The 14,040-nt window shown below is 32.2% G+C and overlaps 3 protein-coding genes across 3 annotated transcripts in view; all 3 read left to right on the top strand.

The window, feature by feature from the left end:
• LOC114186957 (P-loop containing nucleoside triphosphate hydrolases superfamily protein) overlaps positions 1-4,835 on the top strand; it is a 5,123-nt gene extending 288 nt beyond the window's left edge. The window contains exons 1-11 of the mRNA XM_028075041.2: positions 1-763; positions 1,730-1,848; positions 1,960-2,079; positions 2,217-2,304; positions 2,674-2,765; positions 2,871-2,975; positions 3,529-3,638; positions 3,808-3,895; positions 3,985-4,020; positions 4,126-4,216; positions 4,447-4,835. The exon at positions 1-763 is cut by the window's left edge and continues 288 nt beyond it. Coding sequence (XP_027930842.1) covers positions 1-763; positions 1,730-1,848; positions 1,960-2,079; positions 2,217-2,304; positions 2,674-2,765; positions 2,871-2,975; positions 3,529-3,638; positions 3,808-3,895; positions 3,985-4,020; positions 4,126-4,209 — 1,605 coding nt within the window. The 3' untranslated portion in view covers positions 4,210-4,216; positions 4,447-4,835. The remainder of the gene's footprint in view (positions 764-1,729; positions 1,849-1,959; positions 2,080-2,216; positions 2,305-2,673; positions 2,766-2,870; positions 2,976-3,528; positions 3,639-3,807; positions 3,896-3,984; positions 4,021-4,125; positions 4,217-4,446) is intronic.
• Positions 4,836-5,797: 962 nt separating this feature from the next.
• LOC114187307 (uncharacterized) lies at positions 5,798-6,483 on the top strand. The gene is made up of 2 exons (XM_028075523.2): positions 5,798-6,078; positions 6,159-6,483. Exons 1-2 carry the CDS (start codon positions 5,902-5,904, stop codon positions 6,258-6,260), a joined length of 279 nt encoding a protein of 92 aa, XP_027931324.1. The 5' UTR covers positions 5,798-5,901; the 3' UTR covers positions 6,261-6,483.
• Positions 6,484-8,213: 1,730 nt separating this feature from the next.
• Positions 8,214-10,511, top strand: LOC114186803 (Excinuclease ABC, C subunit, N-terminal). Its single transcript, XM_028074825.1, has 4 exons — positions 8,214-8,467; positions 8,840-8,978; positions 9,417-9,550; positions 9,642-10,511. Exons 1-4 carry the CDS (start codon positions 8,301-8,303, stop codon positions 10,342-10,344), a joined length of 1,143 nt encoding a protein of 380 aa, XP_027930626.1. The 5' UTR covers positions 8,214-8,300; the 3' UTR covers positions 10,345-10,511.
• Positions 10,512-14,040: the final 3,529 nt, after the last annotated feature.

Here is a 14,040-nt window from a genome sequence, read left to right as displayed (position 1 = left end):
TTAAGACAGAAGCTTAAAAAGAGGACCAAACATGTAGTAAGCATTCCAAGAAACTCTTTGAGAACTAAGAAGGATGAAATTTCTTTTGAGAGAAATGGGGCCCTTGGTAAAGGAAATGAATCCGAGGGAAAGTTGAAGAAAAGGGTGAACTTTAAGGGAAAGCATTTAAGTGAAGAAATTGAGGAGAGAGGGAAGTTGAAGACTTTGGATTCTTCTGATAAGAAGAATAGGGTATATGCGAAGGAGGGGAGGGATAAAAATGGGAAGTTAGAGAAGGGTGTTGCAACATCCAAGAAGAGAACTTTGTTTGAGAAAGGTGAGAAGAAAGTGAAAAATGGTCCTGTTGAAGGGAACAGTGGCCATCGTTCAATGTGGGTTCCTGGTAAGTTAAGGAATGTTGGTTCCAAGGTGAAGCGTTTGACTCACACGATGAAGGAAAGAAAGGAAAATGTCGTTTTGGCTACTGCTAAACCGAAAGGCAGGGGAAAGGAGGAGGGTAAAATGGAATTTGTTGGGGAAGATGATCAACGAAGTGGTTTGGTGAAGAGAAGTAGAGAGAAGAAATTTGAATTGGGCAAAAGGAAAAGTAATGAAGTTGTGTCTCCTTCGAGTTATGTCAATAAAAAAGCCAGAGATAAAATGGGATTGGACCATGATGATGCTGAGACACTAGATGAGCGCCCAAAGAAGAAGAAAAGGGTGATAAAACTTGACCCCCATGATATCTCAAACAAGAGGCTAGATGATGGCATTGGGGTTAATGGTAGGTAGTTTATCTTCCTATCTATGCATTTTTTATCGGTTTTATTTGAAAAATCTTCTGTCTTTGTTTTTATGCTAATATCTGATTTGGAATCTTTAAAAAGTATTATGAAATCACACTTGTGTTGTGATAGTAAAAACTTTGTTAATGACTTTGTGTTTTAATAAGTGGTAACTATATATGCTTTAATTCTGAATAATAAAACAATGTCAATCATTCACCCTTATCTATGAGTTTTAGATATGCAAATGGTGGTGGCTATGAGATGAGTTTTAGAGCTGTACTGAGATGATGAATTGCGTTTATGTAATGAAGACAAACAATTATGAACATTTTTATTCTGTCATATAATTCGCAACACTGCTAAGCACAATATGAAAATGTGTTAAATGATTAGTCTTATATGAACAAATAACAGTGAGATAAACTTCTTTTATGTTGTTCATGAGCACAAACAATAAGATATAATTCCACTGGAACACTTTGACTTTTCCTGCAGTCTTCTTAGTCTTGATATTATATACCTTTGAGCATCTACTCTATTGTTTGTGTTGAGAAAATATCAGTATCATGTATATATTTGACAGAATTACATTTGTATACTTCCACAAACAGTAATTTAGGAATTTGCTGGTCCTGATAAACTGATTATATACAATATTGGTTGAAGTTGCTGGTTGAGGTCACATGCTTGACCTCTGTTTATCTATCGTCTGTATTTTCCATGTAGAAGTTAATAAAAAAGATGCACAAGATGTGCTGTTCATTTATGGGATAGAATCACTGGATAACTGTCCTCCCCTAAACAATCAAGTTTCCTCTTTAAAGTTCAAATGCTGGCTGTCTCTTCGTACTGTTTGTCTGTGACATACCAAATGTTTGTGGTTTATTTGTGATGTTATGTTTTTTACTGTTTACACCAGTACCTTGTGAGTTTCTTCCTTTGATTCCCGAAGCTTATTTCAGGAAGTAAAGAGGAGAAGGAAAAGAAAAAGGAGTCTGAGAAAGAGCCTAAAATGTCCAAGAATGCCCAGTTTCGTGCAATTCAGCCCAGCCCTTCAATACTATCCTTTGTGGAAAAAAATGTAATTTGTATGAGTAGGGACTTTTGATTGTTGTGCTGATTATGTTGTTCCGTTGTTATTGTGAATGCAAAGGTGTGTTGACTTCCACTGTACTATGGTTATTATTTACAGCTTTTGGGTAGGAGGCGCACCATTGACCTAAGAAGGGCAGGTTACAATATAGATCTTTCTGCACCATTAGATAATATTCCCTTCTCTAGCAGTTCAGAAAGAGAGAGAATCGAAGAAAATGTAAGTGCTTGTTTAAGGCTTGTTTAAGGCAATAAAAACAATAATGTATACTCAAAGAATAAGCAATGGTTTTAAGTTTAAGTATTGTTACTAAGCCTCTGTTAATATTGGCATTCTGGTCTGATTAACTGTGACAGGTTTTTAGGAATAAATTGGATTTTTTTGCTGCGGCAAAGGTCTCATCATCATTTCCACCTCCTAGTCTTCCAGAGATTGCATTTGCTGGTAAGGTTTTAAGCCACCATTGTTTAATGTCTATTCCTTTGTCATTTTGTTTTCTTGGTTTATGTATACTGTGGCATTGTTTCATTTATTTGGTGGGAGGTTTATATTTGATCATTTTTACCTTGTTCCTGGTTTCATTATCTTTAGCTGTTTCCATTGCTGTTATCAAAAAATTAGCATTACACTTCGAAGAAGAACTTTGCTGTTCTTGTTGAGCCCTCGATACCACAATATGTGAAAATGATGAAACATTCTAGGACATAATCTGTAGATAGTAAACTTAAGAACTGATGGGAATTCAGACAAACTTATAGCAGAGGGGTTTGTAAGTTTGTATGATGATATTTGTGATTGTCTTCTGGCTTTCAGGTAGGTCAAATGTCGGGAAGTCATCGCTTCTTAATGCCCTCACTAGACAGTGGGGGGTTGTGCGGACATCAGAGAAGCCTGGCCTTACACAGGTATCCTTAGTTCTTAAAAGTTGGTAGATGTAGATATTTTAAAGATAAAGTGTTGATAGATAAAATGTTATTTGGTAACATTGACATATGACAAATACTCTGCAGACAATTAACTTCTTCAAGCTGGGAACAAAACTCTGCTTAGTTGATTTGCCAGGATACGGATTTGCTTATGCAAAAGAAGAAGTAAAAGAATCTTGGGAGGAACTTGTAAGTATGCAAATTATATTCAATTCTCACTGATCAGGTTGTTCAAGAATGTTTGGTTTAGTATCTGAAGTATTATATTGTAGTAGAGGTGGTAGTCTTCCCAGGCTCGAATGTTTGGTTTTTGAATTGTTGTGTTATACCAATCCAGAAAAATTGTACTAGTGGGGCAAGAAAGAGACCTGGGGCTGCAGGGACATTAATTCAGTTCTGGATTGTTTTGTTAACCTGACAAGATGAAAATATTTGTGGTAGCTGATTTTGTGTTCACTAAACTAGTTGAGTCGTCTCCTGGAATTCAATTTTTCGTTTCAAAGTCAGTTGGTGCTTCCGGTTTTACATTTCAAGCAATCATGAGTATGACAGAAATCATGTTAGAAAATTTTCTGTTTTTTGTGAAAATTAATGAATTTCATTTAGATTAAGAGAGTACAGATTACAAGAAGTTTTGAGGAAAATCTGTCATTTTATGTAGAAATGTTCATAGAATGGATTATTGTTGCGTCATTATATTAAGCACTAGTCAACTGTATTTCTGGAAAACCTCAAATTGTAGGTGAAGGAGTATGTTTCCACAAGAGCTGGCCTCAAACGAGTATGTCTTCTGATTGATACAAAGTGGGGTATGAAACCAAGAGATCATGAACTAATTGAATTAATGGAGAGGTAAATCATGCATGAGCAATTGGTGTCAGGCAATGTTGTGCTATATTTTTGCAATTGTGTTGTGCACCTTTGTTCTTTTCAAATTCAAGTGTGACATAAATTCTGGTCATGTAAAGTCAAATTGGAGAGTCTTACCTTAATTTTTTTGACGAGTGATATCAATTTGCAGATCAAAAACTAAATATCAGATTGTATTAACCAAGACAGATGTGGTCTTTCCAATTGATGTGGCTCGACGAGCCATGCAAATTGAAGAGGTAGTAAGCATTGGTCATCCGAATGAACTGTGTCTGAAATTTAACTTTCTATTTTAGAGATTAACAAGTTTCTGCATGCATGATCACAGAGCCTCTTGCAGAACAAGTCTGTAGTTAAGCCTCTGGTATGCTGATTCTTTAAGCAGTTATATTCATACTAATCTATTTTCACTTTTTTTTTACTATGCTTGGGATTAATCTTTGGTTTTTTTGGGATGTTCCAATTACAGATGATGGTAAGCTCAAAATCTGGAGCAGGAATCCGAAGCTTGAGAACTGTTCTAGCCAACATTACTCGATTTGCCAAAAGATAGTAATAAGGTGTTCATATCTTGTTTGTTTCTTCTTTTTACTGCAAGTTATTTTTCTTATAGCCCCACCATGTGTGCATAACATTTTTCTTCTAACTTGGTACAACATTTGTTCCATGATCAAATCATATTTTTCACTAATAAAGCATAAATAATCAAGAGTAGTAATGTCTACTTGCTTCAAACAACATCATGTGTTTCATTTATTCAAACCTTAACCATGCTTTCTTTCTGGTGCAGATGTGTTACATATTGAAGACAGCACATATGCCATGGTGAACTGAACTTGTTTGTTTGAAGTTCAGACTTCATTTTCCACATGGCAGGCCAAACCTATTTTATTTTTGGCTCTCACTGTCTAATTTTCAGTGGCATTGCAAGAAATTGTGACTTTTTTTAGGTTCCCTTTTGTTTAAAAATCATTATTTTATATGGTAAAAAAGAATGAGTGCATGCATGTCAGGTAACCACTTAGTTTTCAAGGGATACCTAACCTTATTCCCTCAGCCGCCCCACACTTGATTTAAAGGTTATTCATTTATTATTTTCCATGAGGAATGAATGCCACTATCTTTGTACAAGTTTAAGTAATACATTGAAATTTAATGCTGATGGTGGCTATTCTGAAAGTTCCAATTTACCTACAAAAATTGTCCAATATTCAGACATTTGGATACCATGACTAATCCAATTGTCATATTATAAAGACAACATTAGTTGGTCTAAGTGTTAATTTATGAGAAATTATTTTTTAAAATGGTGTAAGTAAACAAATTTTGTTGGTGGTTCAATGTGATATAGTCCAAAAGTTAATCTTTATAGTTTAGGGTGATTTTTGGCTTGAAAAACTATTTTCTATCTTCTACTTTTTTAATATTTTTTTGTCGTGTTAAAATAGTTTAAAGATATGTTCTTGTACGATATTGATTTGTTGATAACGATGATGATATTATTATTAATGGTGGTAAAATTGAAATGATAATAATTTTACTAATGTTGATAATAACAAACATCCTAATTAATAATGATGATAATAGCAATAGATATACTTTTTTTTCCTTTCTATTATATAATATGGTTATTTAACCTTATGAAGAGCATTTAATTTTTTATTTTATTTTCAATGTAATTTCAAACAGGTTATGTATGCTACTTCCTTCAGTTTTTTCTCTTTAAACAATTTTTAATGCATAATAAAAATAGAAATAGGGTTATATTAATTTGATGAATGATGAAGTAATATTTCAAAATGGAAATTTGTTGAAGTAAATGAACCATACTAAATTACCATTAAACCCCTTCACATTCTCCTAGACAACCTTGTAGAAGTTGTATAGATTAGTAATAAAAGTTTATGGTGTCATCAATGCAGAAATAAAAAATCAAGCATTTTTAAAATTTCAACAAACATGCATAGAAGTGCTGAAATTAAAGTTTGGCAAGTGTTATTATCATAATCATTTTTCAAAGAATTTGACTTCCTAATCTGATCTAAACCCACCAACCACATGCACTCTTCCCACTGACACTCACAATAAATTATTAAATAATTAAAATAATAAAACTAACACGAATGAGTTTTATCTTAAAGGGAAATTATGATTATTAATCGACTTTGTTTCTTGGGTCCAAGAGTGTGCACCACACACGCGCCCGATCCTCAATCGCATTCTTCTTCCTTCTTCAGAGAGCAAAATGTGTCCTCTCAGATTCATTCTCGTATTCTTGTCCGCAACCCTCGCCGGTTTCTTCGTCCTCCGGAACCTCAGATCTCAGCCTCCGACCGCCGAAGACGACGGTGACACGGTAGTTGTCCCATCCAACCCCAAAATCTCAGACTCCTCCGATGCTTCCTCCAACGCCACTTCCAAGGTTCACCCACTTCACCCTTTTGCCTCAATTTTACAAAAACGTTGTCTTTTTAATGTAACCCTAAATTTGTGTGGGTCCAGGTTAGCGCTCTGGTAGTGTCTGGGTTCTGGACCTTCGTGGATATGGCTAGTGGGCGGTATCTGTGGAGGCATTTGGTCTCTAACTCTTCCAAGAGATCGTGACGTGTGTTGTTGCACCTGTTCGATTCAATGATCTCTTTGGGCCCAAAATGGGTGATTCAACGTTGCCTCTGATGTTGTAATTTTTGGGGGTCAATTTGGATGCTGTGTATCATATAGCTGTTGTTCATAGTGTTGGTGTTTTTGTTGTTGCTTTTTGATTGATGAAAACTTCATTACTGCAATTATAATGATAATAGTGAAGATGAAGCATATGCTTTTGGTATATCATCGTATATGAAGTGTGTGTGTGCTCTTTTCAGTTTTTACTGTTTCTGTTCAGGATTGCTGGGTTCTTTCATGTACTACTGTAAAATTTTTAGAATAAACCGTCGATTTAGTTTTTCAAGTAGTCCCTATACCGATGTATTTTACTAACGTTCAAGGACTAATTTGAAGTATCTTTCTATATTTGAGGGACTATTTGGTTTGATTTTTCACGAGTGATTCTGCTTTCCTCTTGTTGGATTCAATGAGATTTAGTTGAAGCATTGTCATTGTTTAGCAACACGAGGAGTCTGGTGTTGTATATGCATGAATCTATACAACTCTATGTTCATTCCTTATTGATGTTGAATTCATCTTTTTTTCCGAAGTGTCAATATTTGTCTATTCTCTGGTCTGTGTTTCCTTGACATGCTGCATTCAGTGTTGCAGATGTTAGCAAAATGGAATGTAATAGACTCCTGATCTGAAAGATCTGAAACTAATATTGCATGGTCTTATATTGGTAGAACTTATAACTGGGAAAATTTCTATCTCTGGAGAGCAGTTTCATATCAAATGTTAGATCATCTTGCATTGATTGTCACAAATCATTATCAAAGATGAGAATTTGTGTTGATTTTATGATAGGTTCCAGAATTACAAGTTTATGTAACATTTGGAACATTTGGTTTTCCCCCCTTAAGGCTGCGCTTAGTAGTGCAAGAAAAGTATTGGATGGTTAAAAAGTGATCAAAATTGAAAATGAAATAGAGAGGAAAGATTGTCGGTGGCATGTTTCCAAACCTGTTGGAAAGAAAATATTATTTGATTGATCCATAGTACAGTTTTTACCCTTGTTATCGTGTTGTTTTCAACTGAAACTTAAGAATAATGGAAGGAGTATTTTAAAATATTAACAGCTTTTATTTGTTTTTAGTATTTGAAAAATTAAATTGATGATTTACTCTGAACTAAACGTATATGAATGCGAATATCTTATTTAGTTACAATTTTGTTTTTTCTCAAATTATAGTTGTTTACTTATAGTCAAATATAACTAACAATAGAAAATTTACATCTTCATTACTTCACAGTTATAATTATTTTCAAGTACTTCTCTCTTCGTCTTTCCATTACAATTTTTCTAATGAAGTTTTGGATATATAATGGACTATTCAAAGGCCTTCGTTATTAATTTTTATTAGTATTTTTTTCATCGTAACGAAAAAAAGATGTACTTCTAAATTGTCTTCGATTAAACACTTCTTATATAACTTTCAATTTATGTAAATCACTTAAATGGGTGCTTTAGCATTTCTGGGGTATCTCCTATTGAATTTGAGTTTGTCTAGGTTAAGATATTAAGATAGAAAACTTCTGATAAGGCGGAAAAGATTTTATAGAAACAATAATTTGAAGGAAAATTTTACATGGACGTCTCTTAATTTTTGTACACCCTTCCAGCATCAATTAAAAAATAATTTTTTTAATTGATTTATCTTAAATTATTTTATATTTTAATATTAAACTATTATTTTATAGATGTTAAATTAAGGTTAGTATGTATCACCACACCCTATTTTAAAAAGATAGTATTTTGGAATCAAATAAAAAATTCCACAATTACACATTTGAAATTGATCACCATGCTGCCCATAACATTTTTTTTTTTTCAAATCAAACTTTCAGGGCACATATTTTCATTTTTAAAAAGGTATTTTTCTTTCCAAGCATAATTTGTAATTTCATTTTAACAATTTCTTTGGGACCTTATGCGATATGATAGGAATATCTAACATCTGGCAACGGTCATATTTCATTGATTAGAGAGAGAAAATGCGGAAGAGAAGGGTTGCATCTGTGACAGCCGCAGAAGAAGAAGAAACTTTGCAAAACCATGGCAATAACCGAAACGAAGAAGAGGATAGTGAAGGAAATGGGTTCTTTGCTTGCTACCTCTTAACCTCTCTCAGCCCTCGCTACAAAGGCCACACATACATCGGGTTCATCTCTTATTTTCACTTCTAAAAGATCAAATTGTGATCACACAGATTTACTCAATTCAACAATCATCCACACCCCTTTTGATTTTTAGTTTATACAAATTTTGGGCTTGTGCCAATTTCTTTGGTTTCTGTTCATTTCAAGTTGGTATCTTTATGATCTGATGGTCTGATGGTCCCCATCTGCTGCTAGTTTGTCTGGAAAAAAAAAATCAAACTAAGTTTGGTAGAAATTTTTGGTGTTTAACCATTTCTTTAAAAACGTTTCTGCTTCAACTTGTTTTTTTGGTTGGAAATTTTTGAATTTTTTCTGGGATAAATGATGGATATTTACCTATTTTTTAAAAAAGGTTTCCGTGTATGCAATTTCAGATTTACAGTGAATCCAAGGCGCCGGATCAGGCAACACAATGGGGAAATTGGGTGTGGAGCTTGGAGAACGAAGAAGAGGAGGCCATGGGAGATGGTTTTATGTATCTATGGCTTCCCAACAAATGTCTCTGCTCTTCAGGTTTGAGTCTGATATTGCTTTCTATGTCATGTCTTTGTTGGCTAAAAAATGTTCAAAGTTAAGTGATATGTTGGTTGCTTGAGCAAGTTAAATTCATGTAGTGCTAAGCATTAAGGTATATTGTATGAATGCTATAGAATTACTCATTACTAAGCATGCCAATGGGACTAATTTGCTACTAGATGTACTTGGCAACTGACATGACATCCCTCTTTTTTAAATTCTCTCTATTTTGTGGTTAACCTAAACAATCACTTTTTTTAGAATGTGGAAAATATGGATACTGAGCTCAGATTTCAACACTGTTCGTTTTGGTTTGGTCTGGTTGCTTGAGAAGTTTGGTATGATTGGATCAAGTAGAAAGCAAATGTATTATGCTATCTAAATGCAAAATTTTAAGGAAATGCTTTTTGTGTCAATTTGATTCTGGATTTGCAGTTTGAATGGGCTTGGCAGCACCCTGTTGAATCCTTAGCTGTAAGGAAGGCAGCAGTGGAATTTAAATCCCTCTCAGGAATTGGCAACAAGATTAAACTTGCATACACAATGCTCACCCTTCCATCATGGCAAAGGTACTGTCTCTTCTATCACTGACATTCTTTTTTGCTGGAACGGTCCTATGATTTTTGGTTTCTGATGCTGACATGATATAAATCATCACAGCATGAATATCACTGTGAACTTCTTCTCCACTAAGTACATGAAACACTGTGGTGCTTGTCCGAGCTTGCCAGCACACATGAAGACCAAAATTGGCTCACTGGATGAACTTCCATGCTATAGTATCAATGGTTTGTCAGAGAATGAAGATGATAATATTGATGATGTAGAATTGGACGATAATAACAATACTAGTGCTAGTGCTTCTGTTCCGGATGTGAGTGATGACTTAGACTCTCCTGATTCACCAAAAAATCAAATCCACGGGGAGAAGATTAATGAAGCATTTGAGTGGATTAAAGAATCTGAAGCAACAGAACCATCAGGTAATTCATTGTCTTCACAAGAGCAGCACCTACAGATTAGTTCTACAACACCACTGATGAAGAAATCATCATCATCATCAACAACAACAACTTTATTACAAAGAATAGAGATCATTGAAGAAGATGAGTTTATGAATGTGATGAATAAAAGTGATTCTGGTTTGAGTGAACCAGCAGCACAATCGGATGCTACATTGGCAGCCAATACAAATGGAAGTATTGGCAAAATATTTGTTGTGCCTCATGAAGCTGAGATTGTTGATTTGTCCACCCCTTCTCCTACTTGCAGAAGTGTTTTGGACAGGAAAAAGAGAAGAGTTTCTTCATCTGTTACTGATTTTATTGACTTAACAAACTCCCCTAACTTTGTTCAGTTGTAAGGTTCTGTGTGGTGAGAAAAGATCATTTGTTTAAATAATTTGCTGTGTCACACCCCATTATCTATCTCTGATATGGGTCACACAAAGCAGTTATTGACCACAGTCCATGACAGTGTTAAGAATGGAGAAATCTGAACCAATAAATATAATATTGTTTGTTTCTACGATATCTGTGTTCTTACCAAAGGAGTTTGTTTGTTTCCAGTAATGGAACGTATTCTAAAAAGAGGTGGTAATTATTCTCCTGAAAAATGGTTTGAAACCCTTCATTTGTTGTCCACCTTCAAAACTACCAATTTTAAAGACCTAAATAAAAACTTTAAAGGAGTTAGTGATGAAAAAATATGAACAAATCACACAAACATCTTTATTGGGTCCATAGGATGATCAACGTTTTCATCATCGACCTCACGTACAAACTCATCAAAACAATCTTATGAAAACCCTCAGTAGCATCTCTTCAGTGTCCTTATCCTCAAAAGATCAGACTTAACTTTTTTTTTCTTATTTACTACTATACTTTTTTAATGTCAGATTATATATATATATATTAGAAATCTCATCTCAAATAGAAATAAGATCAATTTATAATATATATTTAAGTGATTGTAAATATTATTTTACAAGTGAGGTTTAGAAGGTGAAATTATGTTTAAAATTCATTTTTTTAACTTGGTATCAATATTATAATTAGAGTCTATTTTGGTAAAATTTGTTATTTTTTGAGTTTATTACTTCACTTGTATATTATGTGACCTAATTTGACCATTTTCAATTGGTGCTACCATGACATCATGACTTTATCCCACATTAACATTACTAACAAGTTACCTAAAACATTGCATCCAAACATTGCTTTGGCTAATACTCACATACATATCAATGTAAAGATCATCTTTATGTGAATCATTCATTATAGTGACTATGTTAGAAAACATTTTAGACAATCATTAAACATGTATTTAAGGTAGGGATGACTCAGGAGTTTGAGAAATCTAAGTTAAACTTAAGAATGAAGTCTTTTTATTTACTAATAAGATAATTTAAGTTAAAATGTATCATAGGTTTAAAATTTATTTTTTGAACTGTTTGGGATGCAAAATTATTTATTAAAATATTGTAATTAATTTTATTTAATATTTCTTTTCCAATAGATAATAAGACCAATCCATTTAATTTTTTGTTGAGACATGATTGATCTTAAATAAGTTGTTATTATCTTTAACTTTGAAAAACTTTTATCAACCGAAACAATGGATACTTAAATTGTTAACATTATTCTATAAGTTATATATGCGTATGAAAATAATCTATTGTTTGTATATAATTAAGAATGTCAATTGGTTTATCAATTTCCAATTCTATAATTATTTTAGATCTTTAATCCTGAAAATACATTCAATCAATCAAAAACCAAACATTTATCATGTTCCAAAGATTTTTCAAAGTTTAATCATTTTTCTTAAAAATTATACAATCTAGTGACTTTAGTTTTTTTAACACTAAATAAAAAATAAAAATATCTTTATATTTTAAATGTTCAAATTTACTTTGAAAGATGGTAATTGCTTTATCTACAATGTAAAAAAAGTAATCAATTTTAAATGATTACATTTTCTACATTTTCATCAAATTGTTTCTCTCTATGACCAATATTTTCATGAAATTAGGTTATATATCTATTTCAAAAGCAATTTCTTTGACTAAAATCAATGTATTTTAAATCTATTTTTTCTATATTTTTCATAAAATGAAAGAAAATCTTTTAATTTCAATAGCATCATCAATGCACTATCTTTTTGAATGTAAATTCTTACTAAGAGAATTATCTACAAATAAAATGTCATACCAAATATTCATGTCTAACAAAAATTCAAAGTTTCTTAGCTCAAAAGTTGTTAAACAATCAACTTTACTTTTTATTTTAGAATCATAACTATTTTAAGCCAAGTCAAATAAAACATCTCTTATTTGTGAAGTTTGAAATCTTACAATTTTCACACTTTTAATACAACTTTTCTAACATGTGTGACAACGATTTAAGAATTATGTATATAATTTTGTAAAAATTTTCACCTTTTTACAGAAAGGAAAATAAAGTACATATACACATTGTAACAAAAAAAAACATAAAAGATGCAATTTTATGGTAAGAGTTAATCATGTCACAAAGTACTAATTTTAAATTATGACAACCACATAAAGTATACAATGATATAGGATTAATATTAAGATTTTTTTTTTTCACACCCTAATTTTTCATATTAGATCATTATCATGTCTTTGTCTTGTCCTCTAATATCATTAATATCAAGTTCAACATTTTTTAATTCAAATATAATGACATTTAAAAGATCTTTTATACTTGTATAGTCTATTTTAAAAATTCTAAAACATACTCGTTAACTTGTATTGGAGTAGATAAAATATTCGTAGATCTAATAAAAAAAAACATTTGCTCTTTAAGACTTATATCTTAAATTCAATAAAGTATGATTGAATAATATTTCACATCCCTAATTTTTTTTATAATTTTGTTTTAATTTTATCTACTAACAAATTTACAACTCATTTTGTATATTATGATTTCACAGTGCAAGACATTTTTTTATAATTACTTTTTAAAGTTGACATCACACAAACCCACAAAATATGATATGTTCCAACCTTTGAATTTCAAGTAAAAGTAAATTTATGTGATTATTTGCTGTTCAAATCATAGACTTTTGATTCTCTTCTAAGGTTGCTGTTGATTTAAGAGAAAATATAGTTGATAAGCTATAATAGGATAACGTGTGTTGAAAAATTAGATAATGACCTTATCACTCGATTCTTATTATAAGTGTGTTTCGGAAAAATTAGATAATGACCTTATCTACTTATAAAAAGTCTTTCCATTAAAGAATTTCATGACGTCGTATGCAATCTTTGGATAATAAATATTTATTCACTATCTATCAAAAACAATCCAATAAGAATCTTCTCTCATTCAGTTGAATCTTTTCCAAGTGTAGCAATAATAATAATAATAATAATAATAATAATTATAAATCCTAAATAACATCACTAAATATAGCAATAACAATGGCCCTTGAATTTTGTTTCGCTTGATATGTGATAACTTTGGTTATTTGACTCCATGTACTTGCACTTCAGTAGCAAACAAATTGCTGAAGATGTGCAATGATAATTCTGGGTCATATATAATATCTACCTCTTTCCTTTTTTGGCTTTTGGCACATGGGACATTGCCTTTGATTTAAAGTGCTTTTGAAAAGGATTAAGCACAATTAGCGTCATATGTCACTGCAATAATAAGCAAGCATTTGCAACTAATACATGGTGGAAGGTTCAACCACCAACCTTGGTACAACACACCACAAAAGCTAATGGTTGCAGTTCAAACTAATATAAGAACTTACTAATCATTGAGGAACTTATCTAACAAAAAAACTTCAAAAGCAATTATGTTATCAAATGCTAATAGGCAAAGTTCTAATCCCTTGTGTGCAGACAATAAAAAGGGACAAAGATCTTTGGAAGTATCATAAAAAGAAGAAGTTTCGTGAAAAGATGAAGTTTCCTCCAGACAATACTTTTAGGCCAGCACCATGAGGAGATAGAAACTATTGTTGTCTATCACAACCAAACATGGATTGAGATATTCAGCAGTTACACTTTTTAACTGCGCAACTC

Source organism: Vigna unguiculata, chromosome 6 (assembly GCF_037176805.1).
Source record: "Vigna unguiculata cultivar grain cowpea cultivar isolate G323 ecotype 2 chromosome 6, ASM3717680v1, whole genome shotgun sequence".
Lineage (NCBI taxonomy): Eukaryota > Viridiplantae > Streptophyta > Magnoliopsida > Fabales > Fabaceae > Vigna > Vigna unguiculata.
This window is presented reverse-complemented; position numbering and strand designations above follow the sequence as displayed.